This window comes from Ambystoma mexicanum, chromosome 7p, assembly GCF_040938575.1.
Source record: "Ambystoma mexicanum isolate Mex_15411 chromosome 7p, UKY_AmexF1_1, whole genome shotgun sequence".
Taxonomy (NCBI): domain Eukaryota; kingdom Metazoa; phylum Chordata; class Amphibia; order Caudata; family Ambystomatidae; genus Ambystoma; species Ambystoma mexicanum.
The window spans coordinates 106,579,751-106,605,494 of NC_090939.1; the positions used below are offsets into that span (position 1 = coordinate 106,579,751).

General features: G+C 46.9%; 1 protein-coding gene across 2 annotated transcripts in view; it reads left to right on the plus strand.

Annotated features, from left to right (window-relative positions):
- The window catches only part of QTRT2 (queuine tRNA-ribosyltransferase accessory subunit 2), a 431,085-nt gene that overhangs the window by 178,795 nt on the left and 226,546 nt on the right, over positions 1-25,744 (plus strand). For both annotated transcript variants that reach the window (XM_069635894.1, XM_069635895.1), the window contains exons 4-5: positions 4,740-4,816; positions 6,718-6,927. In XM_069635894.1, coding sequence (XP_069491995.1) covers positions 4,740-4,816; positions 6,718-6,927 — 287 coding nt within the window. The remainder of the gene's footprint in view (positions 1-4,739; positions 4,817-6,717; positions 6,928-25,744) is intronic.

Genomic DNA, 25,744 nt, shown 5'->3' on the forward strand with positions numbered 1-25,744 from the left:
ACGGTCTCTCACGAGTGGGAGATGGCTTAGGAGATTCTCCTGGAGAGCTTCGCCCTTTGGGGGACCCCACAAGTGGATCTCTTCGCCACCACTGTCAACCGGAAGTGCGAAAGATTCTGCTCGCGGGAATTTCCTTCAAGAGGAGCCTTAGGGGACGCGTTCGTAGTGGAGTTGTCCTTCCCACTGCTGTACGTGTTTCCTCCAGTCCCCGTCATTCCGCAAGTGCTTCAGAGGTTACGGTGGTTCGGTTCCCGAATGATCAAACCCTCCCAGCCTGGCCCTCTACAGAATTTCCTATGCTATTACAGCTTACGTTTCCGCAAGGCTTTCTGTAGTCATTCTGGCAGAAGATTGGTGCCACACGTTCTGGGAGAAAAACTACAACTGAGGCTACGGGCGTTGTGCCTCCTACTTATAGCATCTGGTGACGTCGGCACAATGGAGGCCCTCGAGGACAGCGTATCGACGACATCGACGCAGGACGCAGACGCCACAACATCTTCGGAAGCAGCACAGCTGTGGCGATTGCCTGTCATAGATGTGGAATACGTCGTCGGAAAATCCCATCGAAAGAACGTTACCAGGTAAGAAAGTAAGTTGTTCATCTTGGCTCTCCCTTCTTTTGCTAGCATAAATGGGCATCAGTTTGGAAAACAATACAAGTACGTAGCGTGAGGGATAGCGTGGTTAATACATCCCATGTCGACCCCCTTTTACTTTGGGAGTAAAACATGTTTGGTACTCTTCACCAACTACTATGTGGTGGCCTATGCAAAGTATCTGACTCTTAACAGATACAAATCACAGAAAGACTCCTACTGGGTAAGTGCCTTCTGATATATTTTTTATAGTTCAGGTACAACCTAAGATCCATTGCAAACATTCTATTGTTAATAACTTTTGTTTCATTTGATGTAGCATTATGAAGTTTTCCAAAAATGTTTTCTAGCTCAGGCCCCAAGAAGCTGGAAGTTTTGGTTAAAATGTGTTCAACGGTTTAAAAGTTGAAAGCATGGAAAAAGAGGTGTGCTTTTACTTTTTGCGTTTTCTTTCCTTTAGGAACAATAAGATTTCATTGAACAATTTTTTTTCAAAAGCAGCAACAAGTGGTGATTTTTTTTCTCTTCATTTGGCGCCCAGTGACGCGTCCTCTCTATCAACATCTTTTATATATCTACCATGGTGCATTGCAGCAACTGAGGCTTTTCAGAATGGAAATGCAGACTTTTTTTCACGAACGCAAGGCTTTCTCGCGAGTATTCTTGCGAGAACAGGAAATCACAATGCGCTAAAATTATATTGGGAAGGGGTAAAAGGGATGTTGTTCCTTCAGGGTAGATGTGGGGAGGGTTAAACCGCAACAATGGGTAAGTTTAACAGTTAGTGATAGGTTAGGGTAAATTATTGTTTTCCATTCGTTTTTGAAGGAAAATGTTCTTGCAACCTCTTTGTGAGAAAAGTGATGTTCTTGTGAGAATTTGACTTTAAGTGCTTTATGCTAATACAATTGTGGTTTAAATGTTATTAGGTGGGGTTTGGGGCAGTGTACCTTCAGAGTGAATGTGGGTGCAGGCGAGCTACAAAGTAGCATTAGGGCACATTTATAGCTTGGAATAATATTCACAATGCATTTTCTCTTCTTGCGGGTATCAATAACCATGATTTTCATGTGATATAATTGAGGCTGTAATAAGTGATGTAGTACATGTCATTTTGTATGTAACCTGTGTGCTCATGGGCTGCACAACTGGGGTCTCACAGTTAAGGTGGCATACCTTCAAATACATGATGAATTTCAAGGGTTTTGTGGCATTAAACCGTGACTTTTAACATCACTTCACCTGAAGTTCTACACACATACAGAAAGCTACAAAAATGTTATGGTACCTCATATCTGGGAATCCATTTACTTCACAGACATACATTAAGCTGAGCTTTAACAGTTGCATTTAAGTTAGTTTGTGCTCTCATAGCACATAATGGAGCTTTAAAGGCAACCAGCCGGGAGACCAGGACATTCTTTTCATCATGTATGTCTTGTGCAATGTTAGAGAGCATGTATTAGTTCCTGTTAATGGGGCATTTCCTTTTCTACGTCGGGTAGTAGTGAAACAAGCATGTCAATCTATAATAGATACCAATGCTGGAGAACTATGCCTACGGGTATGTCATTTATTATTTTATTTATCATAGTAGCTCTTATACTTCAAATGCTACTTAACCTTATACTCCTAGTCCTTCTTTCCCCACATGCCTTTTCTCTTCTCTGCCATGTTATTAAAAGATTCCTAATATCATTGACATGAAACGTAGATCTCAGTGGGAAACGAGTGTGGAAGAATCTGGCTTTGCTGTATTTTTACATTGCCTCTGAAAAATGCTCTGGTTCCCTACCGTGGTATAGGCATCCCATGAGTCTGGAGAAATGGAGACAGTAACTCAGCGTACCAGAGTCACTGAATAATGTATGCTGTTTACTTGCCTTATGATTTATTTTTGGGAGCGGTGAAGTCCAGTGGTTGGGTAAAGCAAGATGTCCCTCAGTTCTTCAGCTTTGCTACACAAAAGTATTTTCTGTGTTTTGCAACCAAGTCTCCTCCTTGGCTTTGAGAGCTTGCAGTGCTGTGACTCCGAGGGCCGGGCAGCCCCCCTGGCTTTCTTGCTTAACAGGAGCCAGTTACTTGGAAACTATAATCGCCTAGAGTCCCTGGTCCTGAATCACAAAATAGAAATCCTAATCTCCATAGCCATGCTTACTAATCAGACAGACCCTAGAAGACTGCCCTGGGGACAATACAATACAGTACTGTTCAGTCGCACCCACCCACAGGTACCAATGGGACTGACAAGGTCACCCGTTAAAGGAACTGAGGAGTGGTGCCCCTGCAGAGCCAGCTGCGCGTATGCCGTACCAGCGCAGGACCCGCACTTCAATCTGAAAAGGGTGGGACTGGCCTATCTATCCCTTTACCAGTAAACTAAACCAGAAGGAATTGGAAATTTCAAGATGGTGGGCATTGTTCCTATGGCTGCGGTCGATCAGTCGCTGAACACCCACCCAGGCCCAGTTAACTGCAGCTCATTTGTCACCTACCCCAAGTTCGCACTCCTGAGTTCTCTTATCTGAGAGGCTGCAAGGAGGGGCTCGGGCACTAGACCAGCCCACGCTCTCAGTTAGTGCGGGCGTTAGGAGTAAGGCGGCTGCAGCAGGAGTAGGAAGGTGGAATTTGGAGAGAGCTTTTGGAAGGAGTGCAGAAGGAGCAGGAAGGTGCCTGGAGGAGGAGACTGGAGAGGAGGAGCTGGAAGGCAAGAGTGGGTAATGACCCTGGTTGAGATCGGTGAGTGTAAGGAGGGGGAATATAAAGTTATATTAAAAGAAGGGGGGCAAGAAGCAAGGAAATGTGAGGCACAGGTGTGTCAGAAGGTGGTTCGGAGAGATATGAAAGAGGAGGCTTAAGGTTTGTTGTTGGGCGATGGAGAATTTAACGAGGGGTTTGGCAAAGTGAAGGAAATGGTTTGGAGGTTATTGTTGGAAAGCTGAAAGAGGAGGCTGAGTGAAAAACAGTAGGAGAAGATTGGAAACTTGTTATAGGGGCAAGAAGTGGTTAGAGGTTCGATACAAAAGTACCATTAAATAAATCCAGTATATGCAGTAGGAGGTGAGGCTCAGAGCAGACAGCGACTGTGCTGGAGGAGGCAGGAATTGATGAACGGTGATTGAGAAAGAAGAGAGCTTGAGTAGAGAGGGAGACTTTTTGAGGGAACTGATGAGAGAAATAAATTGTAGGTGACGAGATTGAGATTAAGGAAATAATCGGAGGAGATACCCAGGAGGAGAAGCTGGAAAGTGAAACAGGGGTGGATGAACAAGTCCTATCGGAGTTGGAAGCCGAGCGCGAGGCAGGAGAGTTTGTTTGGGAGCTTGAGGAGGCGACACTGTGTTTTCAGAGGAGGTAATTGATGAAGAGCTAGAGGAAGAATTAGCAATAGTACTTAGATATTGGAAGGCAGAAGAGGAAGGAGCTTCAGAGAGAGCAAGGAGAAGTGAAGGGTGAAAGAGTTGTCAACAGAGTTAATTAAAATAAAACGGAAGGAGACGGTGGGGGGATAGGAAGCCTGGGAGAGTTGTGTAGGTGGAGAAACCTTTAGGGGAAGCCAGTTTCCCAGACACTGTCGGGAGGTACTAAAGAGCCTGATTGGGACTAGGCAGGCAGTAGAAGTGGGAGGAGGAATGTGCTGGTGGAAAATCGGCTAGGAGAAGGATTTGCATAGAAAGGTTCCTGATGAGAAGGTGGCCAGGACCAGGAAAAGCTTGGAAACCTCAGCAGGGAGGCCAGACAATCCAACCTGACCAAGACCCCTCTCTGAGAAAATGTGACTCTCCCTTCAAGTTGCACAAGACGATAATTGTTTCCACTTTGACAAACTAGAGTTCAGGAGCCCCTTTGTTAGAGTCTGGTTGTCTGTTGATACTTGTTGGCTGTCCTGACAGCTCTCAGACCTTCCATTCTCTCACAGGGGACACACTGCTTGGCTACAGTACCCACCTGCTGCTGTGTACAACATGAAAATGGGCCTAAAAAAGGTTCAGAGGTAATAATATTTTGGAAGTAATTAACATAAATATAAAACCAGAGTCCTCTCCGTGGAAGATGTGAGTCAATGACTGAAATGTTTCTTCTCATCCCCCTCCTAAGCGGCCATGCAAATAATGTTCTGTTCCTCTTCCCTTTGGGCAGGTATGACAGACTCCATTTTATACTGTTCTCTGCATGACCCAGTGACCGTCTGCCCATCTGGCTACAACACTAACAAGGTAAGTGAGATGGTCCGAGTGATGACTATGAGGGCATGTGATGCTTATCTTTGTGTTTGAGTAATATGGGTTTGTGTTGCTTACATTGGTATTCTCAGAGCACTAGAAGGGCATGTACATCTTTCTTTCATAGTACTTAGCAGCCCGGCTTAGTCCTATCAGAGTGATATGAGGGCATGTGATGCTTAAAATTATCTTACCAAAGTGACATGATGGTGTATGACGATTAGCTTTGGACATCGGAGGACTTTTAGATACTTAGTTTTGCTGTATTAGAGTAGTAGGGGGGAGTGAGATGCTTGGTTTCGGCCTAAGAGAGCATGGGGGAATACAGTGTCTGTGTTGTCATTTGGGCCCTTAATAGTGATAGAAGTGATTATGCCAGAATTCATGGGGGATTTTGCTCAAAATTGAACCCTGATGGAAAGAATTATAGAACCATTTTTCCAGGTGGTCGTCGGTCTGTCTCCTAAAGTTTGCATTTCATTATGGCTTCCGGAAATTGCATTCAAAGTAGGGGACCGTTTCTCTAACCAAGGTGTGACATAGGATACCCAAGCGATGGGTCATTTGACATCAGATGACCCCTCTTTCAGGCCTGGAAGGAAACTGTTCTCAAGAAGTATCTTGAAACCAGGTCTTGGGATTTCTGGGATGTATCTCAAGGGGGCATTGGTTCTGCAAAAGTATACTCTGGCTTTCAACCTACAGTGGGTAGACTAACAGCGTGAGGCAATAGGTATTCAGTGAGGCAGTGGGATTAACAGGCCACTGAAAACACATTCTAAATAATACATCCAGAGAACTACTCTCCAAGCAGAGCAGCTGGTTCCCGCCACACAGTGGCAACCAAAGCATTATTAGTTGGGTGGGAGCACAGAAGAAGAATGTAATTAGACTTGCCAGCACATTCACCCTGTCCCATATCCACTGGAAGGGCTATGTGCTGGTGTAGGTTTCATGGTTTGTATGCACAAGCCCTACAGAGCTGTCATTGCCACATGAGGCACTATATCCCGTGCACACCATGCTCCCCAGCCTCTTTGCAGAATAATTTCTTCTCTCCTCCTACCAGGAACACCACAATAGCCCCGGTACATATATCCTTCCCTTGCTCTCAGCATGCATCCATTTTGAGTTCATACATGCGAAATGGACTGCATACAGAAACAAACTGCACCGCTCAGGCCATGAAAAGATCTGCAGATGTATAAAAATGGATACGAATCTTCCATCTTGGTCTGCTGAGGCAGTGTTCAAATCCCTACTTTTCAGAAGAACTGAGCACGGGAGGGATAAACAAGACCCTCAAGAGAAACCTTGAAGGGAAATGACTAAAAGCGAGGGCGTTCATGTCTGTAGCAATGCCCGCTGTATCCCTAGGCCTCCATATTGCCTTCTGGTCTTGAACCGATAGCACTGATTATGAACACAGTGCACACAGCAAGGTTCTGGGAGTGGAGGTGTGAGAGTGAATGCCCAGTTCTATAGCCATTTCCAATAGTTCAGTAGGTTAATGTGTCTCCTGACCTGGGTTTCACAACTTTTAATCCAGACAGGTCTGACTCAGCCCTTTATACATTTTAGTGAAATGAATACCACTGCGAGTAAGATTGACAATGTTTCTATTAGCTGCCTGTACAAATGTTGTGTGTTGCTGCCCTCTCCCGTTTCAACCATTTTTCAAACACTACATGATGTGTTTTCATGTAACATTGTATTTTAGAAGCAATTTAAAAATGTGCTCATTTCACTCCCTGCCCACAGTAATGACATTCTTCCACTGCACACATGGCGTCTTGAAGCTAGGGTCATGTTTTACAGCACAGCTGAAATGTCTTTGATTTGTTGGTTCCTGGCTATTAACTGGCTTATATTCTTTTCTTGCTGTTCCTTGACAGACGGTGTCCCTCTGGGGAGGAGGTGGGCGTCTAGAACTGTCTGCTTTGAAGTTCATGACTATCCTACATTCTCTGAAAGCTGACTGGTTCCAGTGCCTGTCAGATGGAGAACTGGTGCCAGGTGGCAACTCCAAGAAGCGGGTCAAAAAATCGGTCGATCGGTCGCTGGCTTTTCTGGATGAATGCCTCACGCTGCAGCAAGATTCTGAGGTACGAGTTGTGGAACTACTGGAGTAACCAGATAAAGTTCTGTCTTTAATGTAATTTAAATAATCTTGTATGGTGCACTTCTACCACTTTAGCATGGTTCTGTAAGAAAATGGGGTGGGTTCATTAGCTGGGCCAAGGGAAATAAAGATGGGAACCTGTGGTGCTGATGGGTGCTAGTCAGAAGTACCCTCTTCCTGTGTGTCAATTTGCTTTATATGAGTTTGGTGGAGAACATTTGCTAGGCCAGTGGCAGCCGTCTGTGGGGTATTTCTGTAGGTAGTGTAAGGTGGTAGGAGATCTTGGAGGGGAATTGGCTAGTCAAGGGAAGTTGGCCTAATATCGATCTAGTAAGAAAGTGTGAGATGGGGCAAAGCTTGATGGCTAGAGCCTGTAGAGTGTCAGTGGGGGAGGAGTTGATACACTCCAGGTAGAGCAAGGAGCCATAGTTTCCATGGATTATGCTACATTGGGGAGACTACACCATTTGGGGGCATGGTCACTGCAAGGCCATGCTGTTACAGAACATGCCACCCCCCTCCGGGGGATAGGTATTTGGGGTTCATTAAGCCAGCAGTCTTTAGGATACAGCAGATAAATGCACAGTGTCCAAGTCGGCAGTCTGCAACGTTTAGTTCTCCAGATGTCTCCCACGATCCCTGACCATTGATACTGCTGGCTGATATTACTCTGGAGAGTCAAAGGTTGCAGACCCCTGGTACAAGTATAATCCTTTTGTTTAAATAGCACCTATCCCAAGGCACTTAAATGGAACATTCCTATCTACAATTATTATTATTGGACTGAAATTACTACTTATTAAACGACACCGGAAGGATGAAAGACGAGATGGCCTGCCAGGGATTCAAACCTGTACATTACACAAATATCTCACCAGCGAGAGTTTAACTAGCTGAACTGTCAGAGTACACGTGACATGACATGGCATATATGATGGCTTTGGTCTATAATGTTATGTGATATTTGTATAGCACCTAAGTGCCATTGGCATCACCTTGAATTGCTTGAGGTTGTTGGGGTCATTTGGCAGACCACAGTCAGCACATTCATGATAAACCTGTCGGGGGGAAATTCTGCCGGGGTCGGCCGGGCCGTCCGCAGACCTCCGGGCAGGGAGGCCCCAACTCCTCCCGTATATCCCAGATGAGATAGAGTATGAGACACACACACAAGGAGCAAGGCGACTCTGCTGTTTATTTATACAAAACGGCAGGGATGGGTCAAGGAGCGTACGCGTCCGTCCTGACACACACACAATCGTGGGGCTCGCAGGCCCTTTTTACTGCATTATGACGCGCTACTTGCGTCACTTCAGAAAGTTAACAAAAAACCTATCGCCACTCTTAATTGGTTGCTCGAGTGGTAGGGTTAGTATAGTACACATATAGAGAATGATATTAGTGGACAAGGTGTAGTCAGGTGGTATATCTGGGTTGTCCCTACAATTAGATACATAAGAATTGTTACATTAAGACTCCTGAGGATTGGCTAATATTACTGACGTCTGAGATAAGAGCCCCATGTTCTGATTGGTGCACTCGTGAGCTTCCCAGCCTGGGACCACCGTTGTTCCCAGCTCTCGGTGTACCTGTGTTTGCAACAATGTTTCAATATGGGTACGTGCAGACAATGTGAGGATTTATTCATAGGTGGAAGGCTGACCGCTCCCACTGTAGCAGGTGTCCATTGAGCCTTTCAAGTGTCTCGGCCTGTGTCTCGTAGTGAGGGACCCAGACGCCTTTTCTCTCCTGGGTTTTGGCATCTCGTCAGATTCGGCTTGGTCACGTGAGGCGGGACCGTGTTTGAGGCAGAATTCTGCACAATTAATATTGCTTTTCCACTGTGTGTCTGGTTTAATTTGTAGATATGACTTTAACGTTGGTACGCGGAGTGCGAGGTTGCAACATCGTGCCTTTGATGATTTGTTCTTGGATGTGGGTTTGCAACATTGCGACCTTGGCTGGTTGCTCCACCGGGTTCTTTCTGCAGGATCAGCAACCTGACTCTTGCTTTGTTAATGTCCATGGGAGCTCTTGTTTGAGGCCTACTCGGGCCTGGTGCTTAAGTAGTCTGTTTGGTGCATAGGTGCTTTAGATTATAGTAGCATACATTTCCATGACCAGTATCGTGTTTCCATTATACCTCTCATGGTGGTAACGGGTTTCAAGGGAAGCGTGAGCAAGCGTTATAGATGAGTTCATGATGCATCTTGCGTTTCTGCATTCTGAAAGCCTATGTAAAAATAATAAAGATGCACGTCCGTGAATATGCCTGTCGCCTACGTCAGAGCACTGAGTATGTTCTTCGTGTAGATTGGTGTGGAAATGTTAAGTGTGTATACTTGTACAGATGTGCTTCCCGTTGTCTAGGTCGTCATGGCATCTCTAACGACGTGTGGTTTTTAGTCTAGCTGATCCGAGCCGCAGGTGTCGGCATGGCCAGTGCGGGCTGCTGGGCAGGCAGGTGGACATATCCGTATGTTCCTGTACCAGGGTACCTGGTCGTCTGGTAAATGGACAAACTCTTCTCGCGGCGGGTGTCTGGGCCGTGACCCTCTAGGCCAAGCGCGAGAGGTGAAGGACGGGAGCCTGTTCTTCCATTCTCCCACTTCAGTCCCCCCTCTGGTCGACCTGTCGACCACAAACATATCCTTCTCGTTATCTCCTCTTACCCTCCATATCTTAGTTATCCCTCCGAGATGTCCATAATGGTTTACATGATCTTCAAATGACCAATACATGTATTCACATGTTCCTCCAGGAGTACAGTATACCCATCTTCCTATGTAGCTCCTGGGGTTCCTTGGGTTCTCAATCTTCACTGATGGTGGGTCTAGATGATTGGTGATGATTTGGGTGCGCAACTTCTCCCTTTCTTGTATTATCACACCTGTATGCTGGCCGTCATCTGCTGGCATTAAGGGGTGCATTCCCACCATTTCCAGCAACTCGTCAGTCGTGCGTGCTTTCCGGGCCTTCCAAAATCTAATTATGATCAGGGTAGCTCCAGCCAAAATAGCACATCCCACTATTATTTTCAGTCCATCTGACAGCCAAGATGGCATCCATGACCATAATAGTGAAAACCAGCTCTTATCCTTGTTTACACCGTTACTTTCGTCCATCATTTTGGAGTGCATCTGGGCCAATTGTGAAACTGCTTCTGTCAGTGTACCATTGTCAGCATCGTTGGCAGGTATGAACGTGCAGCAAGATTGTCCTATTTTTGCACAAACTCCTCCTTCCATTGCTGTGAGAAGGTCCAATACATATCTGTTCTGGAGTGCTACCATCCTTACAGCTCGCAGCTCCTCTTTAATTGCGTTGAACCCATTTACTGTTGAATTGATGGTCATCATTAGTTCCCACCTTGTTATTTGGAGCCATTTTGCGTTTGCGTATGCCTGCAGTCCCGGATGTATTATTGAGGAGAAGAACATTGCTGCTCTGCTGAATAGTCTGTGTTCTGGCGGTATTGATGTTAGTTCCGTTTCCGACCTTCCCCACAGGTAATTTCCTGTCAATGGCTCTCCTTGTCTTTTTCTCCTGTTTAGGACAGTATCATTGCTGTTGGTCCTGTTTCCTTGCTCCTTCTGAAGTGGTGCAGATCTCTTTCTTCTCTTATCCCCTTCATCCATTTTAGGAAATTTCGCCACATTGACATGCTTCTTAGGTACCACTAGTGATGGTACATTGACGTGTACCATTGTGCACACACCATTCCACAGGGGAGGCAGTGTATGATATGCCTTTTCCCCACAGGCCCAATAATGGTCCATTATTACTGCTGTTCCCGCTCCCCCCTCAGGCAACTCCATCACGCTTGCACAATTGGTGTTATATCCTACGTCCACCTCTCCTTTATGCTGGTAGCATACTTTAGGCGCAGTCAATGGTAGTATAGTTATCGGGTCTTCATCTTCTTCTACCCACGTGAGCATTGGTACATACTTGATCCACGTCGTCCAACATCGATGATTGTGTGTCTCGATAGTTGAGATAGTTTCTTTTGTTACCATGTTGCTGCCAATCACTCCTATCTCCCAGCTGTTGCCCAGGAACACTTTTCCTGTTATCGTCAGTAGCGGCCTCTCCCAGCATCCTTGTTTACCCGGAACTTCAGTTGCGTACCAATCACATGGTAGATACTGCAGTGTTACCTTCTTTGTTTCTCCTTTTGCGGGGCCACTTGTTATGTACCTGAATGCTTCAGCATGTAAACTGGTCTTGTGATAACTCAGATAGGTCTTGAGGAAGTTGTTTTCATATGGGTATGAGTCTCGTGTTTTCCATGTCATGTGCACTACTGTTCCTTGAAATCTTCCTTTCGTTTGGAACAGGGCCAAATATATTATGCACTGTGCTGTTTTTTCATCTATTTCTGTGGCAACAAATGTTCGTGAAGCGCTCATGGCGTATGGTATTAATGAGCAAACGTAACAGCTATCCTCAGTTGTCTGCTTACCAATGCGGGTCATGTGTTGGTACCATATGTTGTTTGTGACGTGTGCTGAATCTTGTACATAATTATCAATACCTTTATTGTCTGAGTACGTGCTGCGTTTAACTCTATTTTGCTTGGGTGCAAAATTACGATTACCACCTGACGTAACACCTGTTGCAGCAGGGGACGGGGGTATATTAAGTTTGGGTGCAGCAATAAAATCAATAGCGTAGCTGTACTGCCAGACAGAGGCAGCCAAGAACCCGGTGATCATAAAAATCCCTATTATTTTTATTACATATGCTAATTTCACCGGCATTTTGCTCTTACCTTGCTGCGGTCCTGGCAGCTTATTCTTGCGACGTTACAGTTGCCCGCCTAAAAATTCTCAAAAGTGCTCGTTATTAAATGTTAGTTTTGTTTCCTTTAAGCTCTCCCTATCAAGTAGTCATTCAGTGCCCAGGCGAAGAGCTGCTCCCACGCTACTCTAAGTGATGGGTCTCTTAGGACCGGCAAGTATGGGCGGAGGTGGGGCATGTAATATTCTATGGCCAGGAGGAAGGCTGTGTAGTATACACGTACCCTTCTCCTTTTTAAGTATGTTGGCCTCTTTATTTCGTATACAAATTGGTGTGACAATTCTTCTGGGTAGTTATCGTCTGGCAGCACCATCTACACCTGCACACTGAACTTGTTAATTAGCTTTTCTTAACAATACGGTATTACGCAGTTCCTGTATGTGCGAGAGAAAAAGAGAACATTCACGTGTTTACATGTGTATTGGTGCAAGCAATGTCCTTCAATTTTAGTTACAACTGTACTTAGCAGTCAATGGGGGGGGGTTTGCGCTCAGATGGCGGAAGTATTTTTACTCTTTGAGCGAGTGATCATGGGGTGGGCAGTATGGGGGTCACCCCCTTCTTCGTCAGTTATTGTCTCCGAGGGAACAATTGGGTCGTTGTCTGTGGTGGAACTTTCTTCCGCTGTCGGCGATGTTGTTGCTGTTCTTCCAATGGACCTGTCGTTGGCGCTGGGGCGGGTCTGCAGTTTGTAGATCTTTACGTCATGTAGGTGGTTCCAGGCACGCTTATCCTTTAGTTTTACTGCTCTTGTTGATACGTCCTCTACCAGATGGGGGCCAGTGAACCTCTTCTCGTGCCACCTTCTATTGAAATTGCGAAGTAGTACGTGGTCACCTTTGGCAAGTTTGCACGAGTTCTCCTTTCCCAATTCCGTACTTTCGTCTTTTTCTTGATTGCTGGTAGACCCGCCCCGTGTGCGCTCGAGCTGTTGAGACACAAATACGACACTAGTAATCAAAGAAGACACATATTGATACATTTCATCTCCTAATACATTCGCTGAACTTTCGTTATCGGTGAATGCCCTTGACGTTGGTGTTAGGGGAAGGCGCATTTGACGTCCAGTAACCACTTCGTGAGGGGTGAGGTGGTGGTCGGACCCTGGCCTGTTTCTAAGTTCAAACAATGCTAACGGAAGGCAATACAACCAACTTTTCTTTGTTGTTTGTTGTATTTTAGCAATTGCCTCCTTCAATAGGCCATTCAGGCGTTCACATACACCATTAGCCTGTGGGTGGTATGCACATGCAAATTTGTGTTTAATGTTCAGCAGGGATGTAATATGCTGGAACATTTCATTTGCGAAATGGGGGCCGTTGTCTGATCTTAACACCTCGCACACTCCCCACCTGGGGAGGACCTCCCTTACTACGAATTTGGCTGCTCTAAACGCATCAGGGTGTGAACAGGGCCCTGCTTCAATCCACCTAGAAAATGGACATACTACTACAATCATATACCTATTGCCTTGACAGATGTTGATCATATCAACATAGTCAATGTGAAGGTGCCGAAAAGGTCCTTCTGGCCGGGGTATTGTACCTCTTATCACTTTTAGAGTATGACCGGCCGTAAACTGTTGACATGTGAGGCAATTGCTGATAAAATTTGACACATGGGAGGTTAACTCGGGACAAAACCAATCTTCTCTAATTCGTGCTGCAATTATTTCCTTGCCTGTATGGGCAGGGTGATGTAATTGGCTCAAGGCGGTATTTAACAGTGCCAACGGTATTACAACTTTCCCAGTGCCACCCTGGCGCCATAGTGCGTCGGTTGGTGACATTGTGCATCCTCTTTTCACCCATACTTCTTTTTCGGCCATTGGTGCAGCCGCTTGTAGCTCCATAATCTGTGTGGCTGGGAGATGGGTGTACCCTTCTCTTATTAACATCTCCCTCGCTATTCCCCTCCCTCTCCCTCTCTGTGAGTCTGTGGGGTTCCATATCTCACCAAAATATGCAGCATATTTCGCATGTGCGTCTGCTGCTGCATTTCCTTTTGAAACGTAGTCTTCTCCATTGGTGTGTGCGGTGCATTTTACTAGGGCTAGTTCTTGGGGGTCGTTTATTACTTCAATTAGTTCAGCCAACAAGAGGGCATGTTGTACTGGAGTGCCATCAGCTCTCCTAAACCCTCTCCTTCTCCATTTTGATAGCCCTGAGTGGACAGTGGATGTAACATATGCACTGTCGGAATATATAGTTACTCTTTTATTAAAACTTTCCTTTAATGCCAATATTAGTGCAACGAGTTCCGCCGCTTGAGCAGAGTAGTGCTGTGGTAATTGTACACACTTCATAGCCACACACACCGGCGCCTCCATCATTTTTACTACTGCTGCCCCAGTCCTTCGTATCCCATCTCCTTGATCAATAGTTGATGACCCATCAATAAACAAAAGCTCACCTCCCTCTAGTGCGTTTTCTTCAACTTTCCTAGTACATGAGTATATTTCAGTTACTTGGGTGCAGTCGTGGGCGTAATCTCCCTCTTCAATTACTTCTGCTAGGAACCTTGCAGGGTTAACCGTGCTACATCTAACAATTGCCAGTTCAGCTTTAGACAAAATAATCTCATAACCTGATGCCCTCTGTGTCGTTAATGTGGACTTAGGTTTATTCAATATCGCAAATAGTGCATGTTCCACAAATAGTGTAGTTGGACACCCCATAGTTATTGCTGATGCTTTTTCTACTGCAAAAGCAGCTGCAGCAAGACCTTGTTCACAAGAGAAGTGGCCTAACATTATAGGGTCTAAGTGACCGCTGTAAAATGCTACTGGTTTATAGCCCATGCTATTTTTTTGGGCCAATACTGCTTTCATCACTGCTGAGTCGCAATGTGAAAATATAAAGAAGCGCCGCTCATAGTCTGGGGATGCAAGTACTGGAGCAGTTGATATCGCGTCTTTTAATTCGTCAAATGCCTCCCTCATTTCCATAGTCCATCCCAACTTTTTCTCCCCTTTATTTGCTTCCTTCAAACCCTCAAGCAGGGGTCCTATGTATGAGCTGTAATCAAATACCCATGCTCTACAGTAGTTGCACAGCCCCAGAAATTGCTGCAGTTCTCTCACAGTCTGTGGCACGGGAGTGCTTGAGATGGCCTGTGCTCTTTGTGGTGCAATCCTTCTTCCATGTTGGGATATCAGTTGACCAATGTAAAGTACCTGTTCCTGACAGTATTGTATCTTTTCCATGTCTACCTTGTACCCCTTTTCTGCCAGTATCGTCAACATTTTTAAGGAGTCCTCTCTACATTTACTTTCGTTTGTACTGCAAATTATTATGTCATCCACATACTGTAACACTGTGCTTTCCACCTCAACGTTACCCAAATCCATCTGTATTACTCTATTGAAAATTGAGGGTGATTCACAATACCCCTGTGGTAATCTGGTATGTTTCCACTTTGTATTTCGGTAAGTGAAGCTTGTCAAATCTTGTGAGTCTGGGTGTAATGGTATTGAGAAAAAAGCATTTTTAAGGTCAATCACTGTAAATCGTGATGCTTCTGCTGGAATGCCACACAATATTGTGGCCGGGTTTGCTGTTACTGGATACTCTGCTTCTACTATGTTGTTCAAGGGTCTGAGGTCCTGTATGAAGCGCCAAGACCCCCCTTTAGCCTTGCGCACCGGGTACACAGCTGTGTTACATGGTGATTCTGAGGGGACCAATATGCCATTGTTTATAAGGGCCGTTATGGTTTCATATATGCCCTCATCTGCCTCTTTTGACAATGGGTACTGTTTAACTCTTGGTAGTATGGCACCTTTTTTCAATTTTATCCTTACACCCCCTATGCTTTTTATGCATCCCACGTCATAAGGGCTAATAGTCCATAATGATTTGGGCACCTTTGACATATCCTCCTTAAAAAATGGGACTGGGGTGCCTGCGGGTGCCTCAAGTGCCATTGCAATTTTCTGTGCTACTTGTTTGTGAGCCACTCTTAGCCATATTTCTACACTCATCATGAACACCATTTCATTTTCTTCCTTTTCTTCTGAGAACAGCTCTTCATCTGACACCTGGGTCAGCCTACATCCTTCTGCTAGTGCTATCACCGCCCTCCATGCTCTCCCTTCTTTATCTTGGGCGTGCACAGCAACATAATCAGCTGTTGCAATAATGCTCTCAATGTCCACTACAAACACCTTCCCTTCTAGTTCATTAACTGGTGTTTCTGGTCGGAATAGATAGGCTGCTGGTCTCCTCCATATTTTCCCTTCTATCCCTGGCATCCATGCAAATGCCATGTCAGTGCCATATTGGAATATCTCGCCATCTACTGGCTCCGCCCTAATCGCTGTCTGTCCACAGTATGCTTGCAAAATCTGTCGTGCTGCGAGCATGTTAATCCCTGGAGTAGAGCAAATTATGCCATCCTCTGTAAAGGAGATCGTCATGTTCAACCTGTTCATTATGTCCCTCCCCAGTATATTTACCGGTGAGGCACTATAATACAAGAGTGGAACTGACAGATCATAATCTCCAATAGATAAGGGAACATTATCAGTAAATGGAACCAACCCTTTAGCCCCAGAAAATCCTTGGGTGTTCATGGCTTCGCCTGACATCTTAAATTTACCTTCCCTTATGCAAGACCGGGTTGCCCCGGTGTCAACAAGAAATGATAATTTTTTGTCACCTATCGTTACCTCTATGGGTGGTTCCTCCGCACTATTAGCTGTTACTGACAGGATGGGACACACCAAGGCCGTCTGTGGGCTGGCCTATTGGGGGTACAATGATTGGCCATTCCCTGTGTAAGGGTTGTGTCCCAACACCGTCACCCCACCCAATTGTGTTCGTTCATTTTGGGGTGGTGGTTGTATTAACGCTACTTGTTGTTGTGGCGGTGGCAGGTACTGTGTTATTTGTTGTTGTGGCAGTGAATAGGTTTGTGGCTGTTGTGTTGTTTGTTGTTGTGGGTCACTCCCTTTTTGTGACGTCTGCTGTTGTTGTATGCCCTGCTGTTCTTGTAATGTCCTAGGTTGTGCTTGTTCATTCCATGCTGGTGTTCCTGGCCTGACCCTACATGTACGTGACATGTGTCCTAATAGTCCGCAGCTCCAACACACGGGTGGTTCCCTGTTTTGCCATGGGAAGCTCCCTGTGTTGTCCTGGTATACGGGTTGCCCTGTGGGGTAGTTATTTCTTAGTCCCCCAGCCTGTTGTTGGGTATTATATCCATATCCTCTCCCCCTCATAAACCCTCCTCTACCTCTGTTATAACTATAATACCCAGTTCCTTGCATTGGGTATCCTCCTCCCATGTTTGGTGCGTGTAATTGCAGAGGCGGCACTTGCTGTATTACACCTTGTGGAGGCGTTATTTGTGCGGGATCTTGTGCAGCCACTACTTGCGTTGGGCTTTGGGCCATTGGTGTGGGCGTAGTTATTAGTGCCCCTTCCATTGTGTATTTAGTAAGTTTTTTCTGTACTAATTTGGCCTCTTCTGTTTTCCTATCCTCTTCCTTTTGTTTCATTTTTCCTTGCCATGTTCTGCAGTGATGTACTATAGTCAGTTGTATTTCTGGCCATGGTTTTGCTTCCATCCCCACTACTTTCTTTAGTTGTTTTTGAACTCCTTCTGGGAGCCCTTGTACTAGTATATGATAAAATATGGCTGGTGTTTTGTCCCATTGTTCTCTAGTTTCCATGCGCCACTTCTCTTGAACATCCTGGATATAATCAACAGGATCCTCATTTTCACCCATCTTACGGGAAGTAATGGCTCCTATGTCTGATGTGTCTGGGTACTGCACTCTCAGTGCCTGCCATAGCGCATGTCTGCAGTTTGCAAATGGTGCCCCATCATGCGATGTGTTCGTTATTGTTACCCCATGGAATCCCGCTCTTTTCCAAATGTCATCCGCTCTATCCCCTAATATTGATATTAACAGGCCCTTCACATCTCCTACTGCTAGTTTCTGTCCTGCGGTGTGTTTTTCCATTTCATATATCCACTTACCTGCACCTCCACTTAGTGATGGGAGCCTACATTTTATATTTTCCTTATCCGTATGTTTCCAAGGTACATACTGTGGTCTAACCCCTCCTCTCTCCAGCAGTGGCATTAAATTCTGTCTTGTGTCACCCTTTACGCTCCATAATGTTAAGTCTTCACACCCCTCCTCTTCCCCCATTTCTTTTACTACTTCAAATTCTTCCTTACTACCTCTGCTCCTACCTCCCTCTTCTTCCTTTCCCCTTTTTTCATCATTTCCTGTGTTCAATATGGGTATGTTTATTTGTCTGTCTTGCCTGCGACTAGGGAGGTCCCTAAGCCGACATGCATAAGGTGTAAGTTCATTCATGAAGGGCGCGAGCTTTATTCTGTGCAGAGAGCGCGCGGTAGTTGAACATGTAGGGCGTGACGTGGGAGGGTGCGATGGTGATGTGGGTGGCGTGGTTTCATTGGTTTGTGTTTCCCCTATTCTTTTCACTTCCTCCTTACTTCTCTCCAGCTCCTCCCATCTTCTACTCATCCAGGGCGAATCTATGTTTGTTCTAGTAAGGTATAGTTTATCTAAGCTTTCCCTTTCACTCTTCCTTCCATCCTTCTCCACTCCTCCTTCCTCCTCACTGCAAAAATCATTCATAAATGGCACCCCCCACTCTGCCTTTTTTCCTTTTATTGTTACTGTTTTTAAGTCTATTAGGTCTCTTTCTCCCTTTCCGTTGTTACCAACTGTCCCCCTTTGTGCTGATGTTGTTGCTACCTCTCTACTTTTATATACATCTCCCCATCTTTCACTCTCCCAACCCCTCTCTTCTCTTCCTCCTTCACTCCTCTCCTCCATTTCCCTACTATTTTCCTCCCTTTTCCTTTTCAACTCCTCCATTACTTCGTTGCTCATCTGTTCCAATATCCTTTCATCCTCTTTCTTCCTTTCCCATTTCACCCTTTCTCTTTCTACTATACTCTCTATTACCTTCCCCTCTTCATATTTCTTAGTTGCCTCTGATATTATCCTCCTCCTCCATATTTCCATTTCTTTTTCCTTTTCTTCTTCTTCCTTCTTCTTCTCTCTCAGCACTACTCTTGATACCCTATCTGCTGCTCCTTTTACCCTTTCAGCTTCTCTCTTTTGTTCCTCACTTCGTTCCCTTAATTTTTCCAATTCGTCCTTACCTTCTTTCCTTTTCCTCACTCTCTCTCTTTCCTCCCGCTCAAGTTGTTTGATCAGTTCATTCTGCTCATCCCTTAGTTCTGCTAATCTTTCCTCCAAAATCTCTTCCTTCTGCCGTAGTAGCTCCTCTCCCCTCATTTCACTCTCTCTGGCACTATCCTCGTTTGTTCTCCTTACCGCCTCCCTTTCTTCTCCAGTTAGTGAGCCTCGTAATTTCAACAATATCTGTGCAGCTATCCACTCATCGTTTCCTATCTCTACAGTCTGCTCATCTCTAATCCTCCTGTCCCCCATTGGTATCTTCCCATGAGCCACATATGGTGGAGGGCTGTATGCCGGGTTTGAGTATCCTTCAGCCGCCCTTAACTGTCCTGCTATTTCTCCTAATTCTCTTAAAGGGTACAACCCTCCTCCCTCTGTTTTCTCTCCCGGTGTTATGGGTATCCCATTGCTCGGTTCCTTTTTTATGTCGTCTGATTTATCAATCTTTTCTCCTCCCTGTCTTTCGTTCCCCGTATTCTTTGTGCTTCCGCACTCCTTTTCCCCACCCATTCCTTCTTTCTTAATCTCCTTTTCTTCCGGTGTTTCCCCCATAGTGAACATTCCATTTGGTCCTGGTCGAGACCCCTGGAACATCCTCCATAAGTTAAACACCTCCACATGGTTTGCCAACTTCTTCCCCTTGTATGTATTGTGCAGATGGTTCAGTAGTGAATGTTGGGCATATGGATCGAAACTACCATTAGGCGGCCATGGTGTTAACATTTTGTTATCTGTACCCTGGGTCCACTCTATGCTGTACTTAATTAACTTCTCCCTATGTGGTGGCAGTGTGGTGCATATGTGCTGTAGTGGGGTAGTGAGGGTGTTCCCCCACCCTCCCGCCCCTCTCCCGTATGACATAAATTCACTCCCCTTGTTACCCTTCCCCTTACTAGCAGTTTACGATATACAACCTTGTATTGCTTACCTCGCCCCGCAAGTGTGGGGACTTTCGACAATCCTTTTGACAAATTATGCAATAATAATAAATATGATGTTATATTATATTCCTTCCCCTACGGCCCCCTGCGGCCGAAGCGCACGCAGCCCCCTGCGGCTGCGTACCCCTTACGATGATCTTATACAGTCGTCCTGTTTCTCCGTTCTCCTCCCCCGTTTACACTTGCCGTGGCCGGCGTTCTCCGTGCGCAGCCACGCCCCTTTCCCCTTTTTTCGATCCACTGGTTTATAGTTTATCTCCGTACCAGCTCCTTTATCATGCTTCTCTTCCCCACCACTCTCAAACCCAAAATTCCTTGTGCTCGCGATATCCTATTAAATCCCTACTGGTGACGTCACCGATTTCTTCGAGCTACTGGTATATTCTTGTTATGTTTTTTAAGTTCAAAATACACTTGCAATCTACCCCGCTAACCCTACAGCTGTCTTCCTGTCTCTCCTGGAACAAGGTAATCTCATCAATAATATAACCGGACTGCGCACGCTGCGTCGCCTCGCGTGTGATACGCCCCTTAACAGGAGGGCTTAACCAGCCAATTATCTTCCGTTTTGGGCAACTATGTAACTAGCTACCGCCCACAGGGAAACGTCATCTACCTATCGAGTTTCTTGCTCGAACAATAGGGAACCTCATCTACTCATTGATCAATAAATGTCAAGTCGTAGGAAACCACACACACCCACCCTCACACTTAGTCGCAATTTAGATCATCAGTTTCTTACGAGCGGCTGCACGTGATGTTTTCGTGCCCCGCCCCCCTCTTTCGCGTAACGTTAGCTGACTGTTACGAGTGGCTGCACGTGCTGTTTTCGTGCCCCGCCCCCCTCTTTCGCGTAACGTTAGCCGTCTGTTCTCGCACTCGTTTTGCTACCATTCATTCCATTAGCAACACTCAGTTAAACCTTCGCCGCACATCTCTACAATACCTCCCCCCTCCCTTATTTACTTCCTCCCCCTCCCTCACAATTTCGCATTGCTTGTTGTGCGTGTCATGCTCACCAAGTTCTCTCGATGCAGGGCCGCTCGACTGCGTGCACCCTCCAAGCGGCTCGCCACCTCCCCTCGTCTGGACCACGTCTGGACACTCGCCGACCGCGGGCGGGATACTTCTCAACCGGCTCCCGAGGGCCAATATCCGGATTGCGCTGTCCGGTCTTCTCGCGGCTCCGCGATGGTCCTGTAGTCCTCAGAAGGGGGCAACGGCAGAAGGGGCCGCGCCGCCGGGCCTCCTCGCAACGGGAGTGCCTGGAAAAACTAAAAATAAAAGTTGATCTTAAACAGATCTCAGCAGTGCCTCCAACTTGTCGGGGGGAAATTCTGCCGGGGTCGGCCGGGCCGTCCGCAGACCTCCGGGCAGGGAGGCCCCAACTCCTCCCGTATATCCCAGATGAGATAGAGTATGAGACACACACACAAGGAGCAAGGCGACTCTGCTGTTTATTTATACAAAACGGCAGGGATGGGTCAAGGAGCGTACGCGTCCGTCCTGACACACACACAATCGTGGGGCTCGCAGGCCCTTTTTACTGCATTATGACGCGCTACTTGCCTCACTTCAGAAAGTTAACAAAAAACCTATCGCCACTCTTAATTGGTTGCTCGAGTGGTAGGGTTAGTATAGTACACATATAGAGAATGATATTAGCGGACAAGGTGTAGTCAGGTGGTATATCTGGGTTGTCCCTACAATTAGATACATAAGAATTGTTACATTAAGACTCCTGAGGATTGGCTAATATTACTGACGTCTGAGATAAGAGCCCCATGTTCTGATTGGTGCACTCGTGAGCTTCCCAGCCTGGGACCACCGTTGTTCCCAGCTCTCGGTGTACCTGTGTTTGCAACAATGTTTCAATATGGGTACGTGCAGACAATGTGAGGATTTATTCATAGGTGGAAGGCTGACCGCTCCCACTGTAGCAGGTGTCCATTGAGCCTTTCAAGTGTCTCGGCCTGTGTCTCGTAGTGAGGGACCCAGACGCCTTTTCTCTCCTGGGTTTTGGCATCTCGTCAGATTCGGCTTGGTCACGTGAGGCGGGACCGTGTTTGAGGCAGAATTCTGCACAATTAATATTGCTTTTCCACTGTGTGTCTGGTTTAATTTGTAGATATGACTTTAACGTTGGTACGCGGAGTGCGAGGTTGCAACATCGTGCCTTTGATGATTTGTTCTTGGATGTGGGTTTGCAACATTGCGACCTTGGCTGGTTGCTCCACCGGGTTCTTTCTGCAGGATCAGCAACCTGACTCTTGCTTTGTTAATGTCCATGGGAGCTCTTGTTTGAGGCCTACTCGGGCCTGGTGCTTAAGTAGTCTGTTTGGTGCATAGGTGCTTTAGATTATAGTAGCATACATTTCCATGACCAGTATCGTGTTTCCATTATACCTCTCATGGTGGTAACGGGTTTCAAGGGAAGCGTGAGCAAGCGTTATAGATGAGTTCATGATGCATCTTGCGTTTCTGCATTCTGAAAGCCTATGTAAAAATAATAAAGATGCACGTCCGTGAATATGCCTGTCGCCTACGTCAGAGCACTGAGTATGTTCTTCGTGTAGATTGGTGTGGAAATGTTAAGTGTGTATACTTGTACAGATGTGCTTCCCGTTGTCTAGGTCGTCATGGCATCTCTAACGACGTGTGGTTTTTAGTCTAGCTGATCCGAGCCGCAGGTGTCGGCATGGCCAGTGCGGGCTGCTGGGCAGGCAGGTGGACATATCCGTATGTTCCTGTACCAGGGTACCTGGTCGTCTGGTAAATGGACAAACTCTTCTCGCGGCGGGTGTCTGGGCCGTGACCCTCTAGGCCAAGCGCGAGAGGTGAAGGACGGGAGCCTGTTCTTCCATTCTCCCACTTCAAACCGCGTACATTACATCACAGGAGATCATTCCACGATACTATGTTTACAATTGCAGGCACATTTTTTTTGTTGTTGCAGAAATGGCTAGTACTGTAACATTACGCGAAGCAGTGCAGAGTACTGTGTGATTTGCTGTCAGTGAATGTGATTACAGGCTAGGGCACTGAATTTGACGTGGGGCATAGCCATTTTATATGGGGACGCTGCACTAAAAGATGCATTTAACTATATTTCTGATGCTTGTTAATCTGCTTAGAATCACATGCTGTGCATATGGTCCGACATCCAGTGGTAACAGCGGAGTATTGCATCTTGTCTTTCGGGGGACCGAAAGGGGACGTCGGCATAGGCGTTTCTGAAACACTATCCCTATCGTAATGTGTGTAGTACCTAAAATCCCTCACACGCCGAAGTCCCTCAGATTGTTTCTTTCCGCCCAGATAACTGGTCGCCCTATAGCTGAGCTCTTCATGAAACATTGTTTATCTTACCGAATTGTCGGTTATTCCCCGTTAAGTAACTTCGCCCATCAAGAACATCTTCGACGAAGTCTACGGGGGAATCGTATATGGCTGTGGGTTCCGGTGCCTAAGATCCAGCGTTCGGACTTCCATGTGGTCGGGCCTTCTGGCCGGCCTACACAGTAGGGAGAGTGGGCTTGGGGTTTGCCATACTGTTATGTCTTTCCTCTTTTCCACTGCTTTCCTTTTTGGTCTGGTCACCCTTCCCTTCTGCTATGGAAAGGACTCCATTTAGATTCTGCCCTGTGTGTAGGGTCAGTTATCCGTGGAAAGACGAGCACATGTCGTGTAACGCTTTTCTCCCCCTAGAGCACGACGAAAGGCGGTGTTCGACATGTAATTTCCTTATACCTAAAACCCTTAAGGAGCGCTGGTTGAAGCGGTGGGCCGCGTACGCAATGTCACGCGTGGAGCCTCCCTCCCCTGCCGCGTCACCAGCCAAAAGTGACAGGGGTACATCGGATGACCAAACGTCCAATGCGGACGTAGAGACCTTGAGGCGGACTATTCTAGGGCCGCCACGCCCGTCCCCGACCCTTCCAGGCTCGAGTCTTGCTACAGGGACCACTCCCGATGACAGGGGCGTACAATCGCACCGCACAAAGCACACAACCCAAGCGCCTTCCTCGATGACTTTGTTGAAGAAGGTGAAAGAGCCAACGGGTCCGCCGGAAACTTCGGCGGCGCCCACGGATCGGTCTGATCCAAAGCCTTCCCCGCATCCGCAGCAGCGCATGACGACTGGGCATAAGAAACATAACAAGGGCGCTACTCCCCAAACTACACGCGCCAAAGTTTCAGAACAAGAAACTTTGACGGATTCCAAGGCCCGTACAGGCCCGAAAACTACGAGTAGGCCTCTACCCGAGAAGCCATACGCTGGCCCTTCTGGAGCCGCGGAAGACCTTTTCACTGCCAGCACATCATTGGAGGCGTTGTCTCCCGAAGATTCAGTGACTATCCGCAAGAGCATCAATAGGATTGCAACAGCGGTGGGCCTAGTACCGGTTCCGCCCACAGTTAGCCCCAAACTACACGCGCCGAAGTTTCAGAACAAGAAACTTCGACGGATTCCAAGGCCCGTACAGGCCCGAAAACTACGAGTAGGCCTCTACCCGAGAAGCCATACGCTGGCCCTTCTGGAGCCGCGGAAGACCTTTTCACTGCCAGCACATCATTGGAGGCGTTGTCTCCCGAAGATTCAGTGACTATCCGCAAGAGCATCAATAGGATTGCAACAGCGGTGGGCCTAGTACCGGTTCCGCCCACAGTTCGGGGCCAATCCGCCGAAAAGTTTTCCACTGATTGGGAAGACGATCCCGAAGACTCTTACGAAGAAAGCCAGGTAACCCTCTCAAGCACCCTGAGGACATCCTCTGAACGCCTTAGGACGGAGAACACGGTTCCTACTCAGCTAGGTCCATTTGGACCACGGAGCAATTCGAGGGGTGTATGGATCGCCTGGAGCAGTTTTTCAGGGCTTCTGATCAACCTCTGCCAAAAAAAGCTCGGGTAGACACTAACCCTCAAACACAAGATGTCCAACACCAAGTTGACTATCAAGAAGATGTCCAGATGGACACGTATAGAGACATCTATACAGAAGAAGAGGAGTCTTCTTTTCTGGACAACTATGGGAAAGATCAAGGAGCAACAGACAACTGGGAGGACACCCAGCAGGACGATCACAACTCTATCGTTTGCCTCGACTCTCCCCCCATCCACCCCGATTCGACAAGCTTCCCCGGTGGATGATCAAATGGCTTTCAACAACATGTTGAAAAAAGCAGTGGAATTCTTTAAAATTGCCACGCTTGAAGCCTTGCCCGAACAAGATTTGGCGGAGGACATTATTAATGCAAAGCCTCCGGCAAGCCAGTCTATCCCTCACTTTAGCTCTGTAAAGAGACGGCTGGCCCCTTCCTCACTCAAACCCGCTCAGACTAGGGCTGTGAACCCAGGGGTCGAAAAACTTTTCCGACCCTCCCCCACCGACCCGCTTTATATCAAAGAACACGCAATCCCAGACGCGCTGGTGGTGACCAACACTCGCAAGAGAGCAGGGGTTCCCCTTGCCACGGGAGAGTCACCCCCAGACAAGGAGTCCAAAAGGTTGTATGCCTTAGGCAAACGGGTTACGTCGGCGGCGGCCTATACCGTCCGGATTGCCAATAACACAACTTTACTAGCAAGCTACATCGACGCCCAATGGAACCTACTCCAGGAAGGCCTTCAAGAGGTTCCGGAACTAACCAGAGCCAAGCTTCTCGCCATTGTCTCGGAGGGCAAACTTGCCAATCAGAATGTGGTAAAGAATACCCTGGACACCGCAGAGACAGCAGGCAGGTCTCTCGCACAGGGTACTCTCCTAAAGAGGCACGCGTGGCTGCGTGCGTCGGGCTTCAGGCCTGAGACCCAGGCATCAATTATCAACAAACCCATCGAAGAGGCCAACCTCTTCGGGAAGG